The sequence below is a fragment of the Mirounga leonina genome, unplaced genomic scaffold (genome assembly GCF_011800145.1).
Source record: "Mirounga leonina isolate KUSES-001 unplaced genomic scaffold, KU_Mleo_1.0 Mir_165, whole genome shotgun sequence".
Lineage (NCBI taxonomy): Eukaryota > Metazoa > Chordata > Mammalia > Carnivora > Phocidae > Mirounga > Mirounga leonina.
This window is the reverse complement of record NW_023270415.1, coordinates 52,797,601-52,823,491: the sequence shown is the minus strand read 5'-3', so window position 1 is coordinate 52,823,491 and position 25,891 is coordinate 52,797,601. Positions and strand designations below refer to the sequence as shown.

At 38.9% G+C, this 25,891-nt stretch overlaps 1 protein-coding gene across 1 annotated transcript in view; it reads left to right on the top strand.

Moving 5' to 3' along the window:
* The window catches only part of RSPO2 (R-spondin 2), a 148,734-nt gene extending 135,092 nt beyond the window's left edge, over positions 1-13,642 (top strand). Inside the window, exon 5 of the mRNA XM_035011753.1 lies at positions 13,258-13,642. Within this exon, the coding sequence (XP_034867644.1) occupies positions 13,258-13,373 (116 nt within the window). The 3' untranslated portion in view covers positions 13,374-13,642. The remainder of the gene's footprint in view (positions 1-13,257) is intronic.
* Positions 13,643-25,891: the final 12,249 nt, after the last annotated feature.

Here is a 25,891-nt window from a genome sequence, read left to right as displayed (position 1 = left end):
TATATATATATATATATATATATATATATATATAATATATATATATATATATATATATATATATAATATATATATATATATATACACCACATCTTCTTTATCCATTCATCTATTGATGGACATCTTGGCTCTTTCCATAGTTTGGCTATTGTGGACATTGCTGCTATAAACATCGGGGTGCACATACCCCTTCAGATCACTACATTTGTATCTTTGGGGTAAATACCCAGTAGTGAAATTGCTGGGTCGTATGGTAGCTCTATTTTCAACTTTTTGAGGAACCTCTGTACTGTTTTCTAGAGTAGCTGCACCAGCTTGCATTCCCAGCAGCAGTGTAGAGGGTTCCCCTTTCTCCGCATCCTCGCCAACATCTGTCGTGTCCTGACTTGTTCATTTTAGCCATTCTGACTGGTGTGAGGTGGTAGCTCATTGAGGTTTTGATTTGGATTTCCCTGATGCTGAGCGATGTTGAGCACTTTTTCATGTGTCTGTTGGCGACTTGGATGTCTTCTTTGGAAAAATGTCTGTTCATGTCTTCTGCCCATTTCTTGGCTGGATCATTTGTTCTTTGGGTGTTGAGTTTGATAAGTTCTTTATAGATTTTGGATACTAGCCCTTTATCTGATACGTCATTTGCAAATATTTTCTCCCATTCTGTCGGCTGTCTTTTGGTTTTGTTGACTGTTTCTTTTGCTATGCAAAAGCTTTTTATCTTGATGAAGTCCCAATAGTTCATTTTTGCCCTTGCTTCCCTTGCCTTTGGCGATGTTTCTAGTAAGTTGCTGCAGCTGAGGTCGAAGAGGTTGCTGCCTGTGTTCTCCTTTAGGATTTTGATGAACTCCTGTCTCACATTTAGGTCTTTCAACCATTTTCAGTCTATTTTTGTGTGTGGTGTAAATTAGGCATTTTTAAAAAAAGATTTATTTTTATTTAGAGAAAGAAGAGAGAGCAGCGTGGGGGGGTTGGGGCAGAAGGAGAGGGAGAGAGAGAATCTCCAACAGATTCTGTGCTAAGCATGCAGCCTCAGGCAGGGCTCGATCCCAACCTGAGATCACAATCTGAGCCAAAATTAAGAGTCAAACTCTTAACTGACTGAGCCACCCAGGCGCCCCTCAACTGTTAACAGGCATTTTAAACTCAACTGCACCGGTGGGTTTAGCTCATGTTTCAGTACAGGTCCTGAGCCTGCTACCCTGCTCAGATGGTGAATAGGGTGTCTTTTTAAATGTAATTGCTCACTGATATTCTTTATATAGTTTTTATGGTGGAACTCCTGGTGATATCCTAGTATAGAAGTTTGGAATGTGAATCTCCTCTTGGATCTCTGATTCAGTGATGATTCGTTTAAAAACGTTTCGGGGTGCCTGGGTGGTGCAGTCAGTTAAAGCATTGGACTCTTGGTTTTGGCTCAGGTGGTGATTTCAGGGTCATGAGATTGAGTGCTGTGTGGGGCTCCGTACTCAGTGCCAAGTCTGCTTAAGACTCTCTCCCTCTCTCTCTCCCCCCAGCCCCCCGCCAAATAAATAAATAAATCTTTAAAATTGTTTCCACTAGGTCTTACATTTTTTTCATGTTAATTGTAAACTTTTGGTTTCTCATGTTTTCCTTTGACACCTCTGTTAAATAAAACTGATTGGAATATAGTGATAGAAGCAGTGCTTGGGGAATGCTGCACATAGTTATTGTGTGTGTCCATGAGCAGTAGCTTCCTTTGATTTTGGTTTGTATTATATACTTAACAGTCAATATACTTTTTCTGTAGAGTAAAATATCATTTTTTATTAAACATTAAGATGTTTGTAAAAATAATTACCCATATTCTGCTCTTTTACTATCTGGCAATCCCAGACAAAGATATTAGGATTCAAGATAAGGTTTTAGACTTTGTGAAACCTTAGAAATGTGACATCTCTAATAATCATTAGGTGTGTTGAACATGTTATTTAGAGTTACTTGTCCAGTATTTCCCTTCTAATTGAGATCCATTGCTGGTACTTAGGTGGTTGACAAAGATTCTACAGTGACTGTAACATTTATTTAGTCTTTACATGTAGATAGAGACTATTCATTTTGCCAAATACTTGTTTACTTTCTGTGTCCTGCAAGAGTAACAGAGGGAAAAAATGCCCTTTATTGTCCTGGGCTTGTATCAAAACAGTGATGGGCCCAGCCTTCATTTTATGAATTTAGTGGTCCAATCATTTCACTGTGAATGACCTGTTCATAGGGCATGTGGGAGTCTCTGATTAGAGGGAAGAGTGTTAGAACACTGACCTCCTCCTTCCTCTCCTCTCTCTCAGCACATGACATACCACAGAGGTGATGAGAGAGAGAATGGCACGATGGATAGGAGGGAAGCTTAGGGACCAGACTGAGTCCAGATCTGAACTCTGCCATATACTGGCTCTGTCATCTTGGGTTACCTTACCTCTAAGATCTTCAGTTTTCTTTTCTGCAAAGTAGGACTAAAAATAGTATCTATTTTAAAGGAGTATTTTTTTTTTTGTATGAAATGAGTTATGTGTAAAACACTTAGTGCCTGGCACACAGCTAACACCAGATGATGATGATGATGATTTAATAATTTGGATGAAGCTCAGAGTACCTTTCTGAAAGAAAAAAAAAAGACTTGAAATATGCCTCCTTCCTGTTATACAGCTAATATTTTTATACCTCTGGTATTAAATATTTGACACAATATTTGTGTCACTTACTCTGAGGGGCACTTTTCTCTTTCCAATTTTTGAAGTGCCAACTCTATATCCTAGTTAGGAAGAAGCCCCCAACTTTACAATAGTTTAAATTTTTTTGTCCAACTCTTTAGAATTTCTGTAAACTTAACTAGATTGTCTTTCAGAACAGAATCTTGTTAATTGAATGAATTGAGACATTCAGCAGAATAAAGCAAGTTTCTGGAATATAACCACAGGAGAAATAGGTCTGCTTTAACGTGAGTGATCTACACCTTCGCTTGAGCGTAAAGATAGGGGCCCTTTTCCTGGGTGGGTACCTTCCTCTTGACACAGGTGTGGCTTGATGTCTGCTGCTTTCTTGGGGCGTCACCACAAACAGAACCAAGGGAGTCCCAGCACAAAGCAGTTTGCTTCATTTCACAATTTGGAAGCTATTTCTCAGCTCAGTTGGGAAGGAGGTGGCCATTTATTTTTGAAGTGCTCTCACATCCTCTTCCAAAGTTGGTGTTCTCTCCTGCCCATGTTCTTTTCTGCAGAGTTTTACGCTCCAGACTTGTGTATAATCTTAACTTTGTGCTGAATCACCTCTGCTGCTTAACAATTCTGGATTTTCTGTCCTGCAGGTTTCACTCAGGAGTCAGTGTATGGCTGGGGAAACTATATTTAAAAAACCGCCCTGGAGGATTCTGTGTCTGGCCCATGACCTGGCTTTTGGAACCACAGGTCTAAACTTCCAACTCCCAGCTGAAAAAGAAACATCCTGTGTTTTCTTCCCTTGGGCTTTGCCATGGGCACACTGTTGATACTGAGCTGGAAATGCTAAATATGTTGCTTGACCTCAGGAAACTGAGGCTTTGAATGCCTTAACCCCAGGGAATAATTAATATGAGAAATATACATTGTAGGCCAGGCCCACTGGGGAACTTAATGTGGCCCAAGGGAACCCTGGGGCTTGGTTGGGAAGGTTGATACCTTTCTTCAACCTAGTATTTACTTATTAATTTGTTTGTTCAGCAGCTATTTAAGTGATTATGAGATCAAAGATCTTTTGCTGGGCACAAGGGATCCAAAGAGTTTAGTGGAAAGAGTACAGGTTTTAGAACCTGCCAGATGTTGGTTTGAATCATTGCCGAGCTATGCGATTTTTGAGCTATTAACTTCTCTAAACTTACTTCCTCATTGGCAAAATGGAAATAATGCTTACCTTGCAGGCTGGCGTAAGGATTAGAAATCATACACATGAGACACCTCCTGGTGCTATAATTAGCATTCATGTGCCAGGTATAGTATCTGAAACTGGACACACATTTTCTTTGACCCTCATAGGTGGTACCTTTGATATTATCCATTTAGAAATGAGTAAACCAAGCCTGAGAAAAGTAACTCATCCAAGATCACTAGCTTCTGAGAGAAAGAGCTCTACTTTGAACCTAGGGCTGTCTGACACCCAAACCAATGTTCCTAACCATGTATCCTAGATGACTGCTCAGTCTAGGGTCACGCGACTCCCTCCACCCTGCCCCCTCCCCCCCGCCCCAGGCTAGACCTGGGAGTGACCCATCCTGTGGGCTGGCCAGGCATCCATGTTGAATCCCTCTCGGGGGACTATGCACTCAAGCCAAGAGACTGAGGTGGTTATAAGAGAGAGGAGAGCTGAGAGAAAGGTCACAGGGTTTACTCAGGGCCAGGGTTACCTTTATAGACCATGTGTAAGCTGAAGTTGAGGGCCGAAGCCATGTGGACGGAGTCCAGGAAAAGCAAGAGGGTTCATTTTATGATGCATGATAAAGACCAGGTGGGTTTGGTTCCTCACCACATTCAGTGTTTAGATCTAGCCCATATATCTTCGCTCCAATTCCTCTTTTAGTGAAGTTTGAATGAATATCTGCCACTTGATTTTTAGAAAGACCTGGAGTTTAACCAGGCATTAAAATGTAGTTATTTGCATAGTAGCCATGATTTGCAAACAAAATTGCAACAGAAGGTAATAAATTTTTTAATGAGGGAGGTCTAAAGCGCTGAAGGGCAGAGGGATGGGATGCACTTATGATCTTCCACGGAACATGCATTTCCTTATGTTATCCTGTGCTGGCTGTCTTCATGTGAGGCTTGCTACTTAGGTGAGTGGTAGGGTTGGACTCATGGCTGGTTCTCGGATTTACCTAATATGTAGAAATTACTAATTCATTTTACTTGTAAGTAGGTCTTTAAGTTCCATAGAAATCATGTGGAATCCAAATTAAATAAATGCTTGCCATGTGATGATAGTCCTAAATATAATATCTTGGACTTCTTTTTTTTTTTTTATTTAATGGTTATTGATTGAAGACCAAGAAGAGAGTATTAAATCCTCTTATTCTAATGGAATTATCTTAAAAGGTATCTTCTGGTCTAGTATGAAGTCAGCTATGGAGGAACTTGAAATTCTTCTCTGGTTTTCCCATTGGTCCTAATCAAATGAAATCAGTTATATCATTTTCTCTGCAACTGAATGCAGAGTTTTCTGACTTAAGAGTGCCAAATGAGCCTCCTCGTTTTCTGCAAATTTTGAGTAAGTTTAGGGTACGTAGCTATGAAACATTCCAGCAGAACGGTTTGAGTACTGAATTTTTTTCACAATATTCAGCTAACTAAGAAGGTATGTGCAGCACTTAACAGTACACTGTACATATTAGGAATGCCCACCATCTCAACTACCCGACCTAGGAAACTTCTAGATTGCACCTTGCTAAAAGAAAAAGCATTGAATCGATGCTGTGTACATTTACGGCAAGTCTTAGGTTACAGACGATGCAATTCATAAAAGGGTTTTCAGTTATGATGAGGCTCAGAGAAAGATTAGTTTCTTCTAATACTTTTCTGCCTCTCTTGAAAAATAACTCTAAACTATGTCCTTATCCAGTGACCTTTAAAGCTGTAAAAGTATATAAGAAAGAGACCTTGGAACCCGCTTGCCCATCCAGCTCAGCTGCTAGGAAGCTGTAGGAAAGTGGGTGGGATGCTCTAGGTTTTCTGTGTCTCACTTCGCATCTTCACCATTTAGTGGAATTGCCCTAGAGCGGGGGTAGTAAATACCTACCATACTCTCTGTCTCTCCACCCTTCCCAACACGGCCAACTGAGCTTTATCCTGGGAGGCCAACGTGATCAGAGCCCTTTGTCAGCAAACAGCACCTGACAACCAGCTTTTATTCTTGATATTAAATCTATGGGCTCTCCCCGGACCAGAAGATAATGAAGATCATTTTTAGTTTGACGGCTCTATTCTTATCTATAAGAGATCCAAGAAGTGGACCTTGTTCTTAGCAAGTAGTTTATATTTACTTCCCCATAAAATTGCAACCTGGATGTGAGAGGAATGCTTTTCTCCTAAATCACTGTTTGAAAAGCAAGATGTATCTGACTTTTCTTCTCTCATTCGCTCCGTAGACCCTGACATCTTCTTAACAGCAGGGCAATGATTACTTTTCGTTGTGCTGCACTTGGACTTTGCTATCTATTCTTTAGTCCACTATAGAGCTTACCTTTGGCTTTAAAGGAAAAAGAAATAAGGCTCTAAATACTGAAAGTATTTAAGAAGTGAGAGCTCCAGAGCGCCCCTGTTCACTTTTTACGCCAGGGATACTTACAGTAAAGGTGAATCATTGCCCCCTTGTGGTAGAATTACATATTTATTTTCTCGCACAAGTGAAGTTGAGTGTAATGTTGTCTCTGCTACCTTGAAACTTTTCAATGAAGTTCGTTATTATGAAAAGAACTGTAGGTATTTTTGAAACCCCCTCTCCTTTTTTTATTCTCACCTATCTTAAACTCCATAGAATCTTGTCTTTGAACTGATTTTTTTTTTGGGGGGGGGGGCGGTACCAGGGATCTAAGAACTTAAATGGAATGATCCAAGTTATATGGAAGAAACCCAAATCTCATTCAAATTACTTTTCTGTAGTCCATGCCACTTCAAATGAGTTTGTAGGGTTTTGGGAATGTCTTATTACCCCTTTAGAAGTCTATACCCGAAGATTTTTCTTCAGAGCTATAAAATGGGGAAATTTTTAAATACCGTGTCTAGGAATCCTTATTGGTAAAGGTTTCAGGTGATCTTTAGGATTAGCTTTTCTTCCAATTTCATAATACTGAACATGAAACAAGATTTAAAAACCAAACTGGGGCTTCCTTTCAACAAAAGAGATAGACTTCATGCCTAATGAAATGCCTTCTAAAGAAGAATGGAGAGGTCTTACAAAGAAAGCCATTTCATACTATTCTTTTTATAAACTTTTACAAATAAAACAGTAACGCACAGTCATAATTGGCTTACTGAGTTAGTTCTTTACAAATGATCATAAATATACATAGGAATTCTGAATGACTTTCAGGCTTGCATATTTGGAGAAGTCCATTTTGTCAACTATTTTTTATTTTGGATGGTTGTCACTCCCCACTTATAAGTTGCAAGTAGTTGTTCTGCTTACAAGGCTATCTCCAGGTTATGTGTACATTTTTGAAGCTCTTTTATAAAAAAAATTTTTGAAGCTCTTTTATAAAAAAAAATTTTTTTTTTTAAGATTTTATTTATTTGCGAGAGAGAGAATGAGAGACAGCATGAGAGGGAGGAGGGTCAGAGGGAGAAGCAGACTCCCTGCCAAGCAGGGAGCCCGATGCGGGACTCGATCCCGGGACTCCAGGATCATGACCTGAGCCGAAGGCAGTCGCTTAACCGACTGAGCCACCCAGGCGCCCCAGCACATGCTCTTTTATAAAGATGAAATGACTAAGTGACCACTTGGAAGATTTTCACATTATGACTTGACGTTCAAGATGGCCCAGTAGAGGGGCGCGTGGGTGGCTCAGTTGGTTGGGCGACTGCCTTCGGCTCAGGTCATGATCCTGGAGTCACGGGATCGAGTCCCGCATCGGGCAGCCTGCTCCGCAGGGAGTCTGCTTCTCCCTCTCCCGCTCCCCCCCCCCTTGTGCTCTTTCTCTCTCTCACTCTCTCTCTCAAATAAATAAATAAAATCTTAAAAAAAAAAAAAAGATGGCCCAGTAGAATCTCCTCAGCATATAGCTTGTTATTTTTTAATACTTGAAAATTTGTTGGTTTGTCTTTAGATTATTTTGTTCTCAAAGACCATTTGATCACAGTCAGAAAACAGTCATTGATGGATTTGCCAGTCCTTTCTAAAGACCTCTCTCTGTGTAATATTTTTAGTGGAAAAGAGGTTATTTCTTAAAAAACCAGATAAATGTCACTAAAAACACCAATTAAAGAACTTTGTACTATAAATAAGGAGAGCAGATACATTTGCTTAACTTCTTCAGACTCTTTCCTCTGAGGCTCAGCTGATGTAAAATAGCCATTAATATGTTATTTGGAACTGTTACAGATACGGGAAGATTTTTATCTTAGACTGGGTAGATATACTGTGGTAGATTCCGGTCATGCTCATTATATTTGCCTACTTGGATGCCTTTCTAGATGAAAACAGCTTTGTGAACTAACACCCATTCTTAATGCCAGAGTGTTGAGGTAGTTCAGTAGTTCTTAAGCTTTTGTATCTTAGATCCAATTATGATTGACCGTTCCACTCAAAAGTCTGCTTACCACTAGAAGAGGAATGTTTTGTATTACAGCCCTTTCCTTATACCTATTTATGATAAATTTAGGGACATGCAATTTCTCTTGGCAACAAGTTTAATTACTGGGCCTTAAGAGACAAATACTTCATAGTGAAAAAACACTTATTGTTTTAGTAATCATAAAAAGGGGTCATGAAAAATTGTGTAGTAGGACATTTTGGTAATTTATAATTTTTTTCCGAGTTATATAGTAAACATCTCTATGCATAAATCTCTGTCCACGTGTAGATTATTTTCCTAGGATGGGTTCCTAGGTCTGAGTCAAAAGTTATGAATATTTTAATGCTTTTGTACACATTGCCAGATGGCTTTTAGAAAGACTGTATCAGTTTTATATTCTCATAATGTATCCTGATGCCTGTCTCACCACATTCTCACTTTTTACTTTTAAGAATCTTGGCAGTGGCGACTCATTTTATTTGGCACTTTTAATTGTGAGATTCGATTGTTTCATATATTTATTAGCTGTTTTTATTTCCCTTGTGGATTATAGTGAAGTCTTTTGTCTATTTTTATATGAGCTTTTAAAATATTTAGGAGCCAACTTGGCTCTTTTCCAGAGAATCATCAATCACTCTTAAATAAATAAATCTCTGTTGCTACTCATTCTTGGGCAAACTCAAGTTGCCCACATGAAAAAGAGAAATAGCTCAATTGCTATTCATTGTCTACAGCTCAGTCCTTGTGAAGATGTGGAAGCAGCTTTCTCTGTTCCACCTCTAGTGTGTCCTCTGAAGCATGACAAAGTTCCCCAGCTTGGTGGATTTCAGACTTTTTGTCCCTCGGTTTCAGCTGCTTTGAAGAACGGCCTGATCTCCAAGATGATCCCCAAATCTCCCTGGTGAATTTCATAAATACAGTGAAGCCCAGGTTTCAAGTTAGCATCACAGATTTATCATTAAAATTTAATAGAAAATAGTCCTAGTTTCAGATGATCACCTTTATCATCACAGTTGTGGCTCTAACAGTGGAAATTACATTTGTCATAATTGTGGCTTTCGTGTGTGTGTGTGTGTGTGTGTGTGTTTGTGGAGAGACTTTTTTTTTTTTCTATAGTCACAGCTACTGAATTCTTCAATTATCTTTCATCACATTTACCATTAGAAAGTTTTCCTCCAAGCACTTAGTAATCTTTATGGAAACCCTATACACCCTTTGTGCCTTACTAATGGATGTTCCGGAACCATTGTTCCAGTTATGAAGAAACTCCTACCTAAACCTAGTGAGAAGAGAAACCTTTTGAAGACTTTCCTCGACTCTGGGGCTTAGGGGGGAATGAAATTCGTGCCTGCCTGGCAGTGGAGTTCGTATTTTCACAGCTTCATGTAATTTGTGAGTCTGCCTGGTATCTTGCTGGAAAATAATCTATCCTATTTCTGATTCTAATAGCAGTAATCTACAGCTGGACGTTAGGAGTATTTCCGTAAGTGGCTGATCACCTTTCTCTGTAGAAGAGTTGATCGGTTATCCTGTTGGACCATTTCCACATGTGTGCAAATCAATATAATTATCTTGGTTAGAGTGTGGTCTCGATGGTATCTTTCTAACTTTGTTCATTTTGATGATGATCTTACCTTGCTCGTGATAGTTTATACAACTTTCTGGTGAAAGAGGATCATAGCATCTTCATTCCGTAAATGTAAAAACAGAGTCACAAGTATGATGTGTTATGAAACATCTCAGTTACAAGACCACACTTACCGACAGGTTCCCTTTCCTTCGGCCTTTCTCTGCTAAACCCCTTTGCTTTCCTGAACAACTGTAATGTCTGAGCCACTCTTCTTGCATCTGTATGGCAGTGCTGAAGAGACTGAGCAGTGACTTGTCAAGGCCACTGTATTCTTAAAGCACTCAGGACAAAGATATGCAAATATGTCATCAGAGTTGGACATAGCTAAAGGCTGATAATGTTGTCATAAAACTCAAACCTCTTTCTGCTGATCTTGGGCAGTACATTTTCCAGGTGGTTGCTCGTGAACTAAAAAGAAAGTTAAATCCATGACTTGAATTTCTCTTTGGGTGACTGGCATCATACTTGCCTTTAAATGCTTCCTGTACAGGGTGAATGTGCTTGAGAATGTGAAATAATCTGAAACTCTAGAAGGCATTCTCCAAATCTAATCTAGCCACAGGTGTAAAGAAATGGAAAAACATAAATTAGCACACTTGTATGTCCAATATAACTTATTTTCAAATATATAGATCAAAATGGGGATATCTATTTTCTGTTAGCTGTAATCTTACCGATTTCTTATGTTTGAAAATCTTAGCAGAGTTTAGAAGAAAATATGTACAAGACTTTTTGTACCTCAGGTTATATTTTATTTTTTTTTTATTACTTTGGGCTTTAAGTCAAAATAGCCTACTATGGACCACAAAATATTTTCAGTTAATTTAGGCCTATCAGTGGTCAAATCTTGGCTAACCATCTTAATTCTTCAGTATTTGCAATATATCCTACATGAGAAATGGGGCTGACCAGAAACAAAACCAAGCAATGAACCAATAGCCCAGAGATGTCATTCAAAAGAGACTTCTGAGGAAAATTTTTAGGGTTGTAATTCATTCTCCCAAGCATCTTTAGTTGAAACCAGTACCATATAGCTTATTGCCAATGGAATAATTGTACAACTTAAGTTTCCAGAAGCATTGCTGAAATTTTGGCCACACTAGGAACTATTTTATGAAAATATTGAGTAACTTTCCTATCACACAATATTATATCAGCCAGCAAATCCAAAGACCATTTGATATTGACAATTACATCAGAATGATATATTAGATAAGGGGCATGAAATTGTCCCTCTCTTAAAATAAGAATTTCCGGTCACTTAGCATAGATTTTCTGTTAGTGAAAGTACTGCACATTTTTCATTTGAAAAATTGAAATGGTGAATGGGAAAAGATTTCTTGAACAAATACTCAGTATATTTTTATCTTAACACATTTAAACATCTAGTAATACTATTTTTCCATTTACTCAATTTCAGTTTGCTTTTAAAAGAAACTCCAAGCTTTAAATAAATTAAACATGAGCTCATTTTTACAATGTAGTTAGCAATGATTTTAACTGAGGTTTTTTTGTTGTTTAGAGAAAATCTAGAACTAAGGAAATCTTCAAAAACTTTATAATTGAAGCTTCTTTTTAAATATGCAATTTTACGTTAAGTGTTTCATCTGTCTGCCCTCATTAGGTGTGTCTCATCATTCGATCTAATGTTACTAAAATAGTTGTAACTTTACAGCTTCTTTGATTAATGATGGTTTGGACTAAGGTTTCATTGGGTAGGATTAACTATGTTTAAAGATGGCAAGATGCCATTGAAACATTAATGCCAGAATTTAATAAGAACCAGAAATTAACTTCAGGGACCTTCAAAATTTAATGTGAGGGCACAATCCTATTCTGATTATTTTAATGTCATGTCCTATTAAAAATAAGTTATTCTTTATCTGTGATAAAGTTTTACTCAGCAAACACTTGTTGATTGTCAACTATGTGCCAACCAAGGGACTCTTTTCCATCTTCAAACAAAATGAGAAATCCCTCCCTTGTTTAGAAATCTCCCAGGCTCCTGTAATCTACTATGATTCTGCTTTCCTAAGGCAGGGATCTAGCTGCCTAATTTCACATCTCCTACATGAGCTGCCACCTCCATCATCTCGACAGAAAAGCTGGCTAGCTACATCCCTGTAATAAAGGGTCTTGGAAGGTTGGAAAGCATGCACTGGAACTGAATGTCCAGTTTGTGGTACTGATTACTACAGTGTTGAAGAGCCACACTTCACAGGAAAGTTTTGTAGGACTACACAAGTAGAACGGAAGTAGGCTGGGTAGGAGAGGAGAGTTGAGTCTGGTGAGGGAAGAATCTTTCTGTTCTGAAGGTGTATGGTGATGACTTAATTTCTGCAAACCTCAGTGACCTTTAAGCTCTTTCCTGCTCTAAAAATCCCATGATTCCTCTGTTTAGAACCCAGAGAGGGCAATGGACCTAAAGCAAATGCCTGTTGTTCTTTTCTCTCATGATCTTATGTATATATCCTTGCAAAGAAATGTTGAGACGTTGTAAAAACTATGAACCATAACCACAAGACACAAAAAGTGAAATACAGCAGAGGCAAAGGGAAAACTATATTCAAAAATTCCTGATGGAGAAAAACCTCAACTATTTAGCTAGTGGTCTGGGCTTCCTGGTGGCGAAGGCAAAGAGGAGAAATAGGATTACGTGGCGGTGTGATCTTCTGGTAGGAAGACACCTCTCCCCAGTTCTTCAGGAACAAATCAGCATTTTCCTTGTTCACAATAGTAAGAATAACTGGTCTAGGGGATTTGTGTAAGAAGCCCTAAGCCACATAATGAATGATGTTCTTACGAATTTTGATTGAAAATGAAGTATTCCACCTATGTCATTTCATACACTGGCCTTTGGAGAACAGGGAGAGAGTAATGTTAAAAGCAAGATATTTCTTTTGCCTGGGGGGGAGGGGGGACAGGGAGAAGGGAGTTTGAAACTTCTGGTATATTTACTGTAGATAGATGCTTATTTTCTTTCACCCCACCGACATGTGGAGCAGTAGAGAGATGTAAAGATGTCTAGTAAAGGGTAGCATTGTTAAAAGTCGGAGGGAATAAATGGAATTTTTGTGGCAGGATGATATTTGCAAGACTGATCAGGCCGCTGGGAGGTTTTTAAATATGCCAGTTCCCTATAACAGGAAGATCAGTCTCTGTTTTAGACAGCATATCCAATTTAGTAAATTATTATTCTGTCAAAATTAATGTGAACAATTTTCTCTTTGAGGCTGCTTTTTCCATAGGTGATGTTTTCCAGATGGGCTTTGTGTAAAACTCTTAATGTGTTGTGTTTTCCTTCCTCGAGAAGGAGCCGTTTCTGACATGTCTTCATTTCTTTCTCTGTCCCCCGGTGTAGGAAAGAGAGCCCCAAAAGCAAAGGAGAAGAAGAACAAGAAAAAGAAGAGGAAGCTGATAGAAAGAGCCCAGGAGCAACACAGTGTCTTCCTAGCTACAGACAGGGCCAACCAGTAAAATAAAAGACACGTAGGGTAGATTTTGGGGAGGGGGTTTGCTTTTGCAAAAGTGCACAAAGCTCCTCTCCACTCCTGGACCCTGGCATGTGGCCTTTGTGCTGCTCTGACCAGTATCTGTTCCCAGTAACGTTGTGAATGGAGGAGCCACGAGCGTGGTCTCTGTTATTTATGCTTTGATTTGCATCTGGAGCCTATGAAGGCAGGAGCCCACAACCTGAATCCATGGAAGCAGGAGTTAGGGGTCCAGCATGGGCCTTGGCTCCACGAGGGGCAGGAGCTGTGAGGCCACGGGCCACCCCTGGACCCAGACTTGTGCATATTTATGGGAAAGAAGACACTCAGCAGGCCAAGTGCTATTTCACTGGTGACCTTGATTTCTCACATTGTGCGTTCGTTCACAAGGATAAATGTCTGCTGAGATCTGCTTTGAGCTGGGGGTGGGGGGTGCTCCAGGAATTCCTGCTCGGCTTCACAGCAGCTCCAACTTGTACATACTCTGTGGGGCTGCATATAAACCTCTTACAATGTATATTTATGCTTCCTGATGTGTAACAAGTCATGCCTAATACTATGTCACTTTGTTTCTAGTGGTTCCTAACCATTGTCCAGCACATGGCTGTTCTAGATTTGCGAATTGACCAATGTTGTGTTGCCCCTTGACGTTTAACTTTTCTTTTTTTTTCGGGCTTATTTCTCATTGTAAGAATAGGCTAAGCTAGTTTGTACATAGGCTCAGATGACCAGTGTCAAGGGCTTTGAGTATCTGTAGACCTTCCCCACTCCATGTCTCCTCATGCAGATAAAGCAGCAGGTCACAGGCAGAAGCTAAAACTCCCTTTGTGTCTAAGATGTGACGACTTCATGCAACACAACTGAAAACATGAGGCATGACATGAAGTCCCTTGCAGTACTCATCATGCTGTTTTACCAGCTAGCTAGAGAATTTTTCACTTTTGTTTCAAACTTCAATATATATACACACATACACATATATATTTATTTAAAGCCATCCCTGACTTACCACGACAGGGTACCTGCCACTCCTCTTGGGGTCACTGTAGAAATTACCATCATGAGACCATGCATAGAATTTGAGGAGAAAACAGGATGCATCCCTGTAACTGCTGGTCAAATCCTAACAGGTCTCCTTGGGGCCAGAATCTGTGTCCTCTTCCAGACAGAAGAGCCCTGTGGAGACTCCCCAGGGGACTTGCAGACCAGTTGTTTCAAAAACATCCTTGTGTAGTTGGGGGAATCCCTTCTTAGAGGGCTTTGAATTGGCTTCTTCTAAAAGCATCATTATCTTCCTGGCTAATCCAGAAGAAAATTAGAACAAAGTGAAATGGTTACAGATGTTTAAGGAAAACAAGCAAGGCAAAGCCTTTTTTCTCACCGTGCATTGGCAAAACTACCTCTCCGGCGTTTTTAATTTTTGAGTCAAAAGCATCTTACCAGTGAGTATAAATGTCATATGCATTGTTAGAATATTACTGCTATGAGATAATAAGCCATATATGAATGTTGTATACAACTTTAGGGTTCGCATTTAATCCTAAAGTGTTCACCTTTCACGTCTATTTACACTAGATTCCTATTTACTAAGTGGGGAGGGGGCTCCTTTATATAGCGCTTCATCGTTAATAAGTCAATACCTGTTCTGTTTCTGAGATGTTCTTTTCATGCATTAAAAAACTTCGAAATTATTCATTGTGGAAGTTTTCTTTAGAGGTACATTTCTTTGACAACTCTACCCCTAAATAATCCTTTAAAAAACGCAGGCACAATTTTTAACAACCAATGTTAGTAACTATACCTAGGAACTAGCTAGATATAAATTACACTAGAGTGGAGTGGTTAGGAGCTTTTTTTTTTTAAGATTATTTGGAGACAGGGCATGTGCAAGCCAGGGGAGGGGCAGAGGCAGAGAGAGAATCTCAAGCAGACTCCATGTTGAGCATGGAGCCTAATGCAGGGCTCGATCCCACAACCCTGAGATCATGACCTGAGCCAAAATCAAGAGTCACACATGTGACTGAGCCATCCAGGGGACACAGGAGTTGAGATTTTAGAGCCACACTGCCTGAGTTCCAGAGCAGCCTGGGACAAATTCTCTCTCTAGGGCTCTGTTCCTCATCTGTGAAATGGAGGTAACAGTATTGTCTACTTATAGGGCTGTGTTTTAAGGATTAAATTAGGTAAAATGTGTAAAGTATGGTCAGCACAGGGTATATACTAAATTGCTACCCAAATTACCTATTAATTGCCTCTGTTCTTGATACTTAAATTATTTAAAAGACCTTCCATTCTTGTTAACAAAACAATATATTGAAACATCAGTTCCCTTCAATCTATTGCTTGATGCCTGGACATTATTTGCCCAAATTTTTATTCTTGTGGGAATTGATTTACAGCTGCTTGATTTCTAAGCCTCCCAGTTATAAGCAAATACACTACAGAGACACACACATACTACAGTGTAATTTATAGCTTCAGGGTAATACAAAGAAGATCCGGTGGTTTTCCAAAAGTAGCTATACCATATACACACACATATATAATATATGAAACTGGTTTTTCCCCCAATATTTTCAGGGAGTTTAGCATCTGTCAAAGTAAATTATGGGATCACAACTTTGTCAATTAAGAGGTTTGGGTCGGGGAAATTGGTGCAGCTAGTCAAAACGTACAAACTTCGTTACACAACAAATAGATCATGGGGAAGGTAAGGTACAGAATAGGGACTATAGTTAATATTGTATTCCCTTAGCAATTTTCAAATATGTAATATAAAATGTCCTAATCACAAAAGTTTGACAGATTAGCACTTAGGAAAAACCAATTTTATGAATGTCTTTTTTAAGATGCTAATAGCAATCACTGTATACATGAAACATTTGGAGAAAAGCTAGCACTTAGCCTCAAGTGTGTGATTCCTCTAGATTTATCTTTTTAAAGGAGAGCTATGAGTAGGAGAGAGAAAAGTGAATAATACCTCTGTTCACGTTAGAAGTTTGTGCATAGTAGATACTACTTGATAATATTAGAAAAGATAGAATTAGTAACCCTATAAATGTATCTATATCTTGACCAATCACATCATCCTCCCCCTTCTTTCCAAAGGAACAACCATTGCACTCAAGCATCTGGCCTCATCCCCTCTTACTTTTGTGGGGTCTTCAGTATCCACTCCTGACATTTCTTCAGCCCTTCCTCTCCCCATGACTCAGGTACTATTTCTCTCAAGGTCTTCATTGTCCACTCTCCTGAAAAAGGAGTTTATGGTCATTGATGGCTTTGACCTTGTTCTCTTCTTATTGATTTCTTCCCCACCGCTGCATTGTCCTTGTTCTCACAAAGGGAGCAATGGCATTCCCCTTGCTAAATATAAAGAGAACATTTGCCTTATTTGCCTCGATCCTTTTTTTGTGTGTCCTGCCTGCTATTTCCAAGTTTGATTTTATTGTGCACTTTTCTTCAGAAATTTCATTTTTCATTTGACTTCTGTGACATTCCTAACCTGGGTTTTCTACTTCCCTACTTCTTTTGGTCTTTTCAAGTTCTTCCTTGGCCTAAATTCAAAATACTGACATTTCATAGGTGAGCCCACTATTTAATCTTTTAAATTTAATCTCTTCATCTCCTCAACTTGGGAAATATAACCTTATGGCTTCAGATACCAATTGCATGCTGTTGATTTCCAAACCCAGCTCTCTGTCTCCAGGTCTTTGGTAATGATTTCCAAGCCTGCTAGAGATCTTGACTAGGGAGCCACACACTTAAGCTCAATGTATTTAAAACTGAATTTATTACTATATCAGTCAGGCTCTAGTCAAGGAAATAAACCAGTTGAGGTATTTCAAACAGGGAGTTTAACACTGAGAACTGGTCACACAGGTAATAAAGGAGACAAGAAGCTGAAGTGGGGATGACAAGATCACTCAGATTAACAAAAGCAGGAAGTCACTATCACCCCTAGGGCAAGGGGGATAACAGGAAGGGGTTGACTGTCCTGAATCCAGAAGGTAAGGCCACCCAGCTGGAGCTAGAACTGTAGCTGAGGCTAGAGCTGTGACCAAAGAGGAAGCTGGAACCAAAGACAGAATGCTTATCTGGTGGGAGCTAAAATCTTGGAACAGATCTGGTCACCCTGAGAAATGTTGCCTGGCTTCTCCCTACCTTCCAACCTCTAGTCTTCTACCACACCTGCCATTAACCAAACCTGACTGGAAACCAGGGAGTCTGAGTAATGTAGTTCCCTCTGTAGGGAAGGACATAGACCCAGGAGCAAGCAAGCAAATAATCAACATAATCACTGACATCTTCCCACAAAACAATTCCTCTTTCTGCCTTCCCCATTTAATAATAAAATCTTACGTAGTTGGTTACATGAACACTCTTGTAATTATCATTTACTCCCATTGCTCCCTACATCTAATCAGTTCCTAGATTCTAGTCAGTCTACCTCAGAAGTATATCCTGAATTTCTCCCCACCTCTTCATTTTCTTGGTTCTGTCTCTCTTCTAAACTGCTTCATTATCCCAAATATTCTTGCCCAAAGCTTCACTCCAATAATTATTTATATTTCTACCACTTCTTTTTCCTGTTGATATATTGGTAGTGCTCTCCATTATTTAAATAACTTCCTGTTTCTTATAGAATAAGATCTTGTAATTTTTTACATGAAACACAATACCCTTTTAACTTTCTCTTCACTCATGTAGCTTGTGAGGATCAAGAAAAGACTGAATGCACTGGGATGATCATTGTAAAATTTTCAAGGGTTCCTTTCAGATGCACTTGGATGTGCTTACCATAATGATTGATATCCATGAATCATGAAGGCAAAGATGTAACTATGACTTTGAAAGCAAGTGATAAACATAAAATCTGAGAGGTCGAACAGTCTGAAAAATGTCAAAGATTTAGACAAGTTTCCATGTTAATCTATGACGAATCATTACAACAAATGGCCATGTGCCACCTACCCTGCCTGCCCCCCCCCCCCATTAGAAAACATTGATAACCGCTACTGAGCTAAACACAAGTCTCAGAATCCTTCCCAACAAAGGTGTCCCAAAGAAACACTACCAAGAGATTGAAGTTGACAGGGGAGGTATGGCCTTTTGGATTCCCAGGTCAACTTCATGCCCAAGATGGTGACAACTGTTTTCTCTCAGAAACACTTTGGAGTATTCCATGAACTACTTTTCAAACCTTGCCACCTAGGTACCCTTAAAGACAGAAAAGTAAAGTTGTAAGTCTGGGATTATAACCTTTATTAGCCAACTGACTCCTCGGGTTTTCTAACCTCAGTCTCTGTGGTAGCATGCGACCCAGGTGCTCATTCAACTTTTATTTGATTCTCTTCTACTGGCTTCCTTTCTTCCTCTTGCTAATTTAGTTCTAAGACTCAGCCACAAGACTTCTTCGTAGATCTGTTTTTGAGAAGAGGGGTTAGCAAACTTTTTCCATGAAGGGCCCTAGAGTAAACACTTTAGGCTTTACAGGACATGTGGTCTTGGTCACAGCAACTCAGCCATGCCATTGTGGCACAAAATCCACCATAGTATTCTTCTGATTTTTTTTCAACCATTTCATAAATGTAAAATTGTTGGCTTGCCAGCCACACAAAAACAGGTGGCAGTCTGGATATAGTGGATGACCTGCTGGTCGGTGGACTGTCCTGATGAACTCTGTGAGAGGCTGCATCTAACCCTTAGCTGTGCTCCCTATTATCTTGGTATGTTTTCTTTCCATTAGAGTTTGGCTTCCATTTCCTGCCTTAGCCTATGAAAATTGAGTAGACAACGAATGCCTACTCTTTACAAAGAGTAAAACTTTGCAGGCAATGATTGCAGTGCCTCTGTTCTTGGCTTGTTCATTTTGAATGAAAGATGATTTTTAGACTAACGTCGCGTATCCTCTCCAGCTCCTCCACTATGGAGGCAATAGAACAGGTTATGTGATAATGTGATAATGGCAGGAGTGTCAGGAAAGGCATCTCTGGGAACTTTGGCATGAAGCCTAGATGCTGGGTATATGAAGATCTGGGAAAGAAGTAGCCCAGACATTGGCAACAGCCAGTGCAAAATAGCCCTAATGTGCAGAGTCAGCATGATCAAAGTACAGACAAAAGGGGAGTTGCTAGAGTACAGTCAGAAGGAGCATGGGGCCAACATGAGGTTAGGAGTATTCAAAGGCTAGGTCATGAAGGGTCATGAAAGCTATGGCAAAAGCTTTAGTCTAAGTGCTTAGAAAATCATTGGAGGATTTAAGCAGGGGAATGATATGATTTGATTCCTTTAACCTATTCACTTGGGCTCCTGTGTAGAAGGTTGGTTTTCAGAGTGAAAGCAGAAAGACAAATTAGCAGGTTATTTCAGTAATCAGATGAGAATTAATGTGACTTGGGCTGGTAGGTGGCAGTAAAGGAGGAGAGAAGTGGGTGGATTCAGGACATAGTTTGGCAAAAGAGCCCACTTTTGCCAGTGAGTTGGATGTAGGGGTAGTCATGAAGGAAAAAAGGGAAATGAATATGTCCCCTATGTTCTTGCCTTATGCAACAGGATATATAGGGAAGATGGGGAAAACTGTAGAATACATAAATCAATTTTTCACATGATAAATTTGAGATGTCTGTTTGATATCTTTATGTTAGATATCTCTAAATCTGGAGCTTAGGGAAAAGTTCAGCTCTGGAGATATAATTGTGGGGTATATCGGTATATAAATGGCACTGAGCACCAAGCTTATGGGCTGATGCAGACAGAGAATGTCCAAGGAGGAAAAAAGAGCCTTAAAAGCATCCAACTCTTAGACATGAACTGGTAAAGAGACTTGGAAAAGTGTCCAGGGAGAAAAACTAGGAGCAAATAGTTGCTAACAGTGACCAAGAGCTGGGATTTAATGTTTACATTGTTTCCTTCCCCCTCATTTTAGAATAAAAATATCAAGAGAAGTGAAGGACAATTAGGAAAAATTTGTAATAATTGAGGAGTTTGGTTTTCTCAAATTGTTTTCCCCATTGTACACTCGAAGAGTGAAACTAACCAATACTTTATAATCTCCTCGAAAATGTTTTCAGTGTAGAAAGAACTTAAAATAAGTCAATGCTCAAAAAACTTTGGAAACTACTCTTTACACAAATGTGATAATGATACTTAATTTCAGGTTACCCTATCACCTACCAATTTCATCTACATTTATGATGAAATAATTATCTCAATGACCCAAGAAAGAATTTTCCTTTATTTCTTTCAAATTTAATAAACTATATCAAGTGAACAACAAAACAAGCATTTTGTGAATTATAGGTCCTTGGGTGTGTAATTTTCAACAATGAGGATTTTTTTTAAACTTGTAATTATTGAGGTACTTTTGTAACAGCCCTCTGATGTAGGACCATACATGTTTGAACAGAGTTAGGTATTACACACATACACAATCATGGTATTTAACTGGAAAGCAAGATAAGTGTTAAAGTACTTTTTTCAGTGTTTACTGTGTAAAATAGGATAACTATAGTTCTAAGGACTTTCATTACATTTTCATATTAAATAAATACATTTCTAACTTTTTTTCCCATTACACATCCTTCTTCCAAGTTTGCTTTTTCCTACGTATATTGCCTGGAAAAACTAAATGGTAGAAACACCAATGGCATACCCATAACCAGTTCTCTCCTTTCTGATCAACAAGGAGCATCCATTTCTCAATCTTCTTGCAGTTGGTTGGGGCCTTGTGATTGATTTTAACCAGTGGAATTTTGGCTGGAAATTATGTGTGTCACTTCAGGGCTAGGGCATATATGAGCACGTGTCTGTTCTGCATTTCTTTTCTCTTTTGGTATTGACTATAAAGGTAGGGCCACAAAATGAAAGCAACCTAGATCTCTGAGTCACTTCATGGAAAACACTTCCTTGGGTGGTTGCCAAACCTAACTCAGACTTTGCATGAATAAGAAATAATCCCTTATTGTATTAAGCTACTGAAATTCTGGGGTTATTCGTAACCTTAGCATGGACTGGCATCACTCTGTAATGCAGTTTTTCAGCTTACTTTTTCTTGGGATTAAGAAAAAAAAAAAAAAAAAAAAAAAAAAAGAAAAAGAAAAAAAAAGAAAGTATCTTACTTATTAGTCAAAACCTTGTCAGTAGATATAGAAAAGCAAAAAAAGTCAAAAAAATATTTGAGCAAAATAATCAACTCGCTTAGGCATAGAATTAGAACACTGATATGTCCTTTTAATGAAGTGTCTCATTTTGATGGCAAAGATTGACATCCTGATGATGGTAGTACAATTTGTCAAATTTCCAAAGATTCATATAATATCATTAGATAGTCAAGGTAGCAAAAATCCCTATAGGTTTTCTCCACATACCTACCCTATGCAACAAGAGTAGGCAATCTGTAAACTCCATTAGTGGACAGTCAACCAGATGGTTAAATAGGAGCCTCCTGAATTCTCCTCCTCCCATAGACACACTGAATGTACAGCTAGAGAGTAATGACCTCAGAAAGAGATCTAGAAACTAGCTGAGTAACTCCTACACATTGGGCAAATGAGAAAATATCCACATTGGAATGGGTAGGAAAGACTGAGACACACATTCACCATAAACCCCACTCCCACCATAGCACCATACAATCAAGAGGGAGATCCAAGCTTCAGCTTCTCCATGAGGAGGGGAGGGTTTCAACCCATATATAGCACCCCAACTTTTAAGACTCCTGTTGAGTAACAGGACCTCTAAACACTTAGCTCTTGTGTCCACGAGACTCTAGCAAACAAAGAAGCAATTGTTAACTGGTGTGAATACCCACTGTGGTTATGTCCCTATGGTTCAGTGCAGAGGGAGCAGGGAAAATTGCTCATCTCTCAGTTGTTCCCTGAAAGACGTCCACTGTATATGTTAAAAGCTGCTACCTGAGGGTTAAGCTTCTAATTTAGCACACATCTAGGGGCTACCTGTAATCCTCCCTGGAGATCACAGGAACCAGTGGACACCTCCCTTGACACCTTCCTGTAGCCAGCTACAAGTCACCAGTATCTCCCTGAGAAGAGCCTGTACACATGTCTGCACCCCAGATGTTGTGCTGCCACTTGAGAGACAGGTCCCTGGATTGCCTGGCTCTGATAACCAATGGAACTTCCATTCATAAATCCCACAGGACTGTAGCAAACAAAAAAGGAACTCTTAAATGGCTATTCTCCTAGGGCTCAGTTCAGAGGAAACAGGCAAAAATGCCCATCTCACAGCCTTTCCCAGAAAAGGGTTTATCTGCATACTTTAAAAGCTTATGACTGATGGTCAGGCTTCTAATTTCGCATGCCATTAGGGGCTGGCAACAATCCTTCATGGAGACCAGAGAAGCTGGTGGACACCCCTCCACCTTCTCCCTCCAGCCCACTCTAAGTCACCAGTATCTCCTTGGAAAGAGCTTATATACATGTCTGGGACCACAGCTTTCATGGCTGCTGCATGAAGGACAAGCCTCCAGGTCTCTGGGCACTGACAGCTAATGGAGCTTGTATTCGTGATCCCTACAGAAATGTAACAAAGAAGCAGTTTTTAATGGGTGCAGAAACACTCCCTTCTCCCATCATGGCTGTAATTCCCAGCACAGAGGGAGGAGGCAAAATGACATCCCCCCAATTTCTTCCTGGAAACTACATAGTTTCCCAGCTGCTGCCTGAGGGTCCAGCTTCCAGTCAGCCTGCACTGAGATGATGAATGTGATCTTCCCCTTTGGGACACTGATGGGCCTCTCAACTTCTCAGGGAGACTAGGAACAAAGAAGCCAACTTGGACAATCACAAATGTTTGAGAGATAACCAAGAGCTTGGGCTGGGATAATTGATGAAGTTCATCTCCTACACAAGACCATTCTATCAAAACTGGGAGAGGTGGCTATTTTATCTAATGTACAGAAGCCAACACAAAAACTCAAGGAAAATGAAGAAACAGAGGACTATGTTCCAAACAATACAGCAAGATAAATCTCCAGAAACAGATTTTAATAAAATGGAGATAAGTGATTTACCTGATAGTTCAAAATAATAGTATAAATATGCTGAGGAGAGGAGTGCAATTAATGAATAAAGTGAGAAATTTCAACAAATAGAAAATATAGAAACACACCAAACAAATCAAAGAGCCAAAGAATACAATGATTGAACTGAAAAGTTCAATAGAGGGGCTTAATAGGAAATTAGATCAAACAGAAGAAAGGCTAGGCAAGCTCAAAGACAGAGCAATGGAATTTATCTAATCAGAGGAGCAAAGAGAAAAAAGAAGAATGAAAGAGTGAAGACAGCTTAAGGGATTTATAGGACACAACCAAGTGTGCCAATATATGCATTATAGGGTTCTTAGAAGGAGAAGAGAGAGAGGAAGAGCAAAACACTTATTCAAAAGAATAATGGCTGAAAACTTCCATAACCTGGAGAAAAAAACAGACTTCTAGATCCAGGAAGCCCAGAGAACAAATAAGATGAATTTAAAGAGACCCATACTAAGAAACATTATAATTAAATTGTCAAAAGTTATAGATAAGGAAAGAATCTTAAAAGCATTAAGATATAAGCAACATTTTATGTACAAGGGAGCCACTATACAACTCTGAGAAGATTTTCAGCAGAAACTTTGTAGGTCAGGAAGGAGTGGGATGGTATATTCAAAGTACTGAAAGAAAGAAACAAACAAACAAAAAAACCTTACCAACCAAAAATACTCTACCCAGCAAAGCTGTCCTTCAGAATTGAAGAAGAAAGAGTTTTCCAGACAAACAAAAGCTAAAAAAGTTCATCACCACTAGACTGACCTTACAAGAAATTTTAAAGGGAGTTCTTCAAGCTGAAATAAAAGAATGCTAATTAGTAACAGGAAAACATATGAAAGTATAAAACTCACTGGGAAAGGTAAACATATAGTTAAATTCAAAGCACTATCAGGTAACATGGGTATATAAATCACATAACTACTTTAAAATTGAAAGAAAAGTATAACCATAACTACAATAATTTGTTACTGGATACACAGTGTAAAAAGACATAAATTGTGACATCAAAAACATAAAATGTTGGGGGGGAATGTAAAAATGTAAAGTTTCTGTATGCATTTGAAGTTATCAGCTTAAAATAGACTGTTACAAGACATTTTACGTAAGCCTCATAGTAATGATAAAACAAAAATTTACAGTAGGTATACAAAAAATAGAGGATGGAATCAAAACATAACACTACAGAAAACCACCAAATTACAAAGGAACAGAGGAAGAAAGAAACAAAGGAATTATAAAACAGAAAACCATGAACAAATGGCAATAGTAAGTTCATACCTATCAACAATGCTGTAAATGTAAATGGACTAAATTCTACAACCAAAAGACATAAAAGGGCCGAATGGATAAAAGTTTTTTTTTTTTAAAAAAAACCTCACTATGTTCTGCCTACAAGAGATTCAGTGTATCTTTAAGCACACACAGAGACTGAAAGTAAAGGGATGGAAAAAGATATTCCATGTAAATGGAAACCAATAGAAAGCAGGGGTAGCTATAGTTTATAGAACAAAATAGACTTTAAGCCAAAGACTGTAATAAGAGACAAAGAAGATCATGATATAATGATAAAAGGGGCAATCCAATAAGAAGATATATTTATAAATATTTATAGAACTATTGTGTATAGAAGCACCTAAATATATAAAGCAAATTTTAACAGATCTGAAGGGAGAAATAGAGAGAAATACAATAACAGTATGGGATTTCTTTCTTTTTTTTTTTTTAAAGATTTTATTTATTTTTTATTTATTTATTCATGAGAGACAGAGAGAGAGACAGAGGCAGTGGGAGAAGCAGGCTCCCCGCAGAGCAGGGAGCCTGATGCGGGACTCGATCCCAGGACCCTGGGATCATGACCTGAGCCGAAGGCAGACGCTTAACCGACTGAGCCACCCAGGCGTCCCAACAGTATGGGATTTCAAAACCTCACTTTCAACAATGGATAGATTGTCCAGATAGAAAATCATTATGGAACCATTGGACTTACACTACATGTTAGAGTAGAGGGACTAACAGATATTTACAGAAAATTCTGTCCAATAGCAGCAGAAAAAGATTCTTTCCAAGTGCACATGGAACATTCTGTGGAAAGATCATATGTTAGGCCACAAAATAATTCATAATAAATTTAAGAAGACTGAAAATCACATCAAGCATTTTTCCCACCACAAAGGTTTAAAACTGGAAATCAATTACAAGAAGAAAACTGGCAAGTTCACAAACATGCAGAGATTAAACAACACGCTCCTGAACAACCAATGGATCAGTGAAGAAATCAAAAGATTTCTTGCAACATATGAAAATGAAATACAAAGGACCATAAGACATTACTATCAACAATTGCATGCCAACAACTTGGACAACCTTGAAGAAATGGCTAAATTCCTAGGAATATACAATCTACCCAGATCTGAATCATGTAGAAAAATAAAATTTAAACAGACCATTTACTA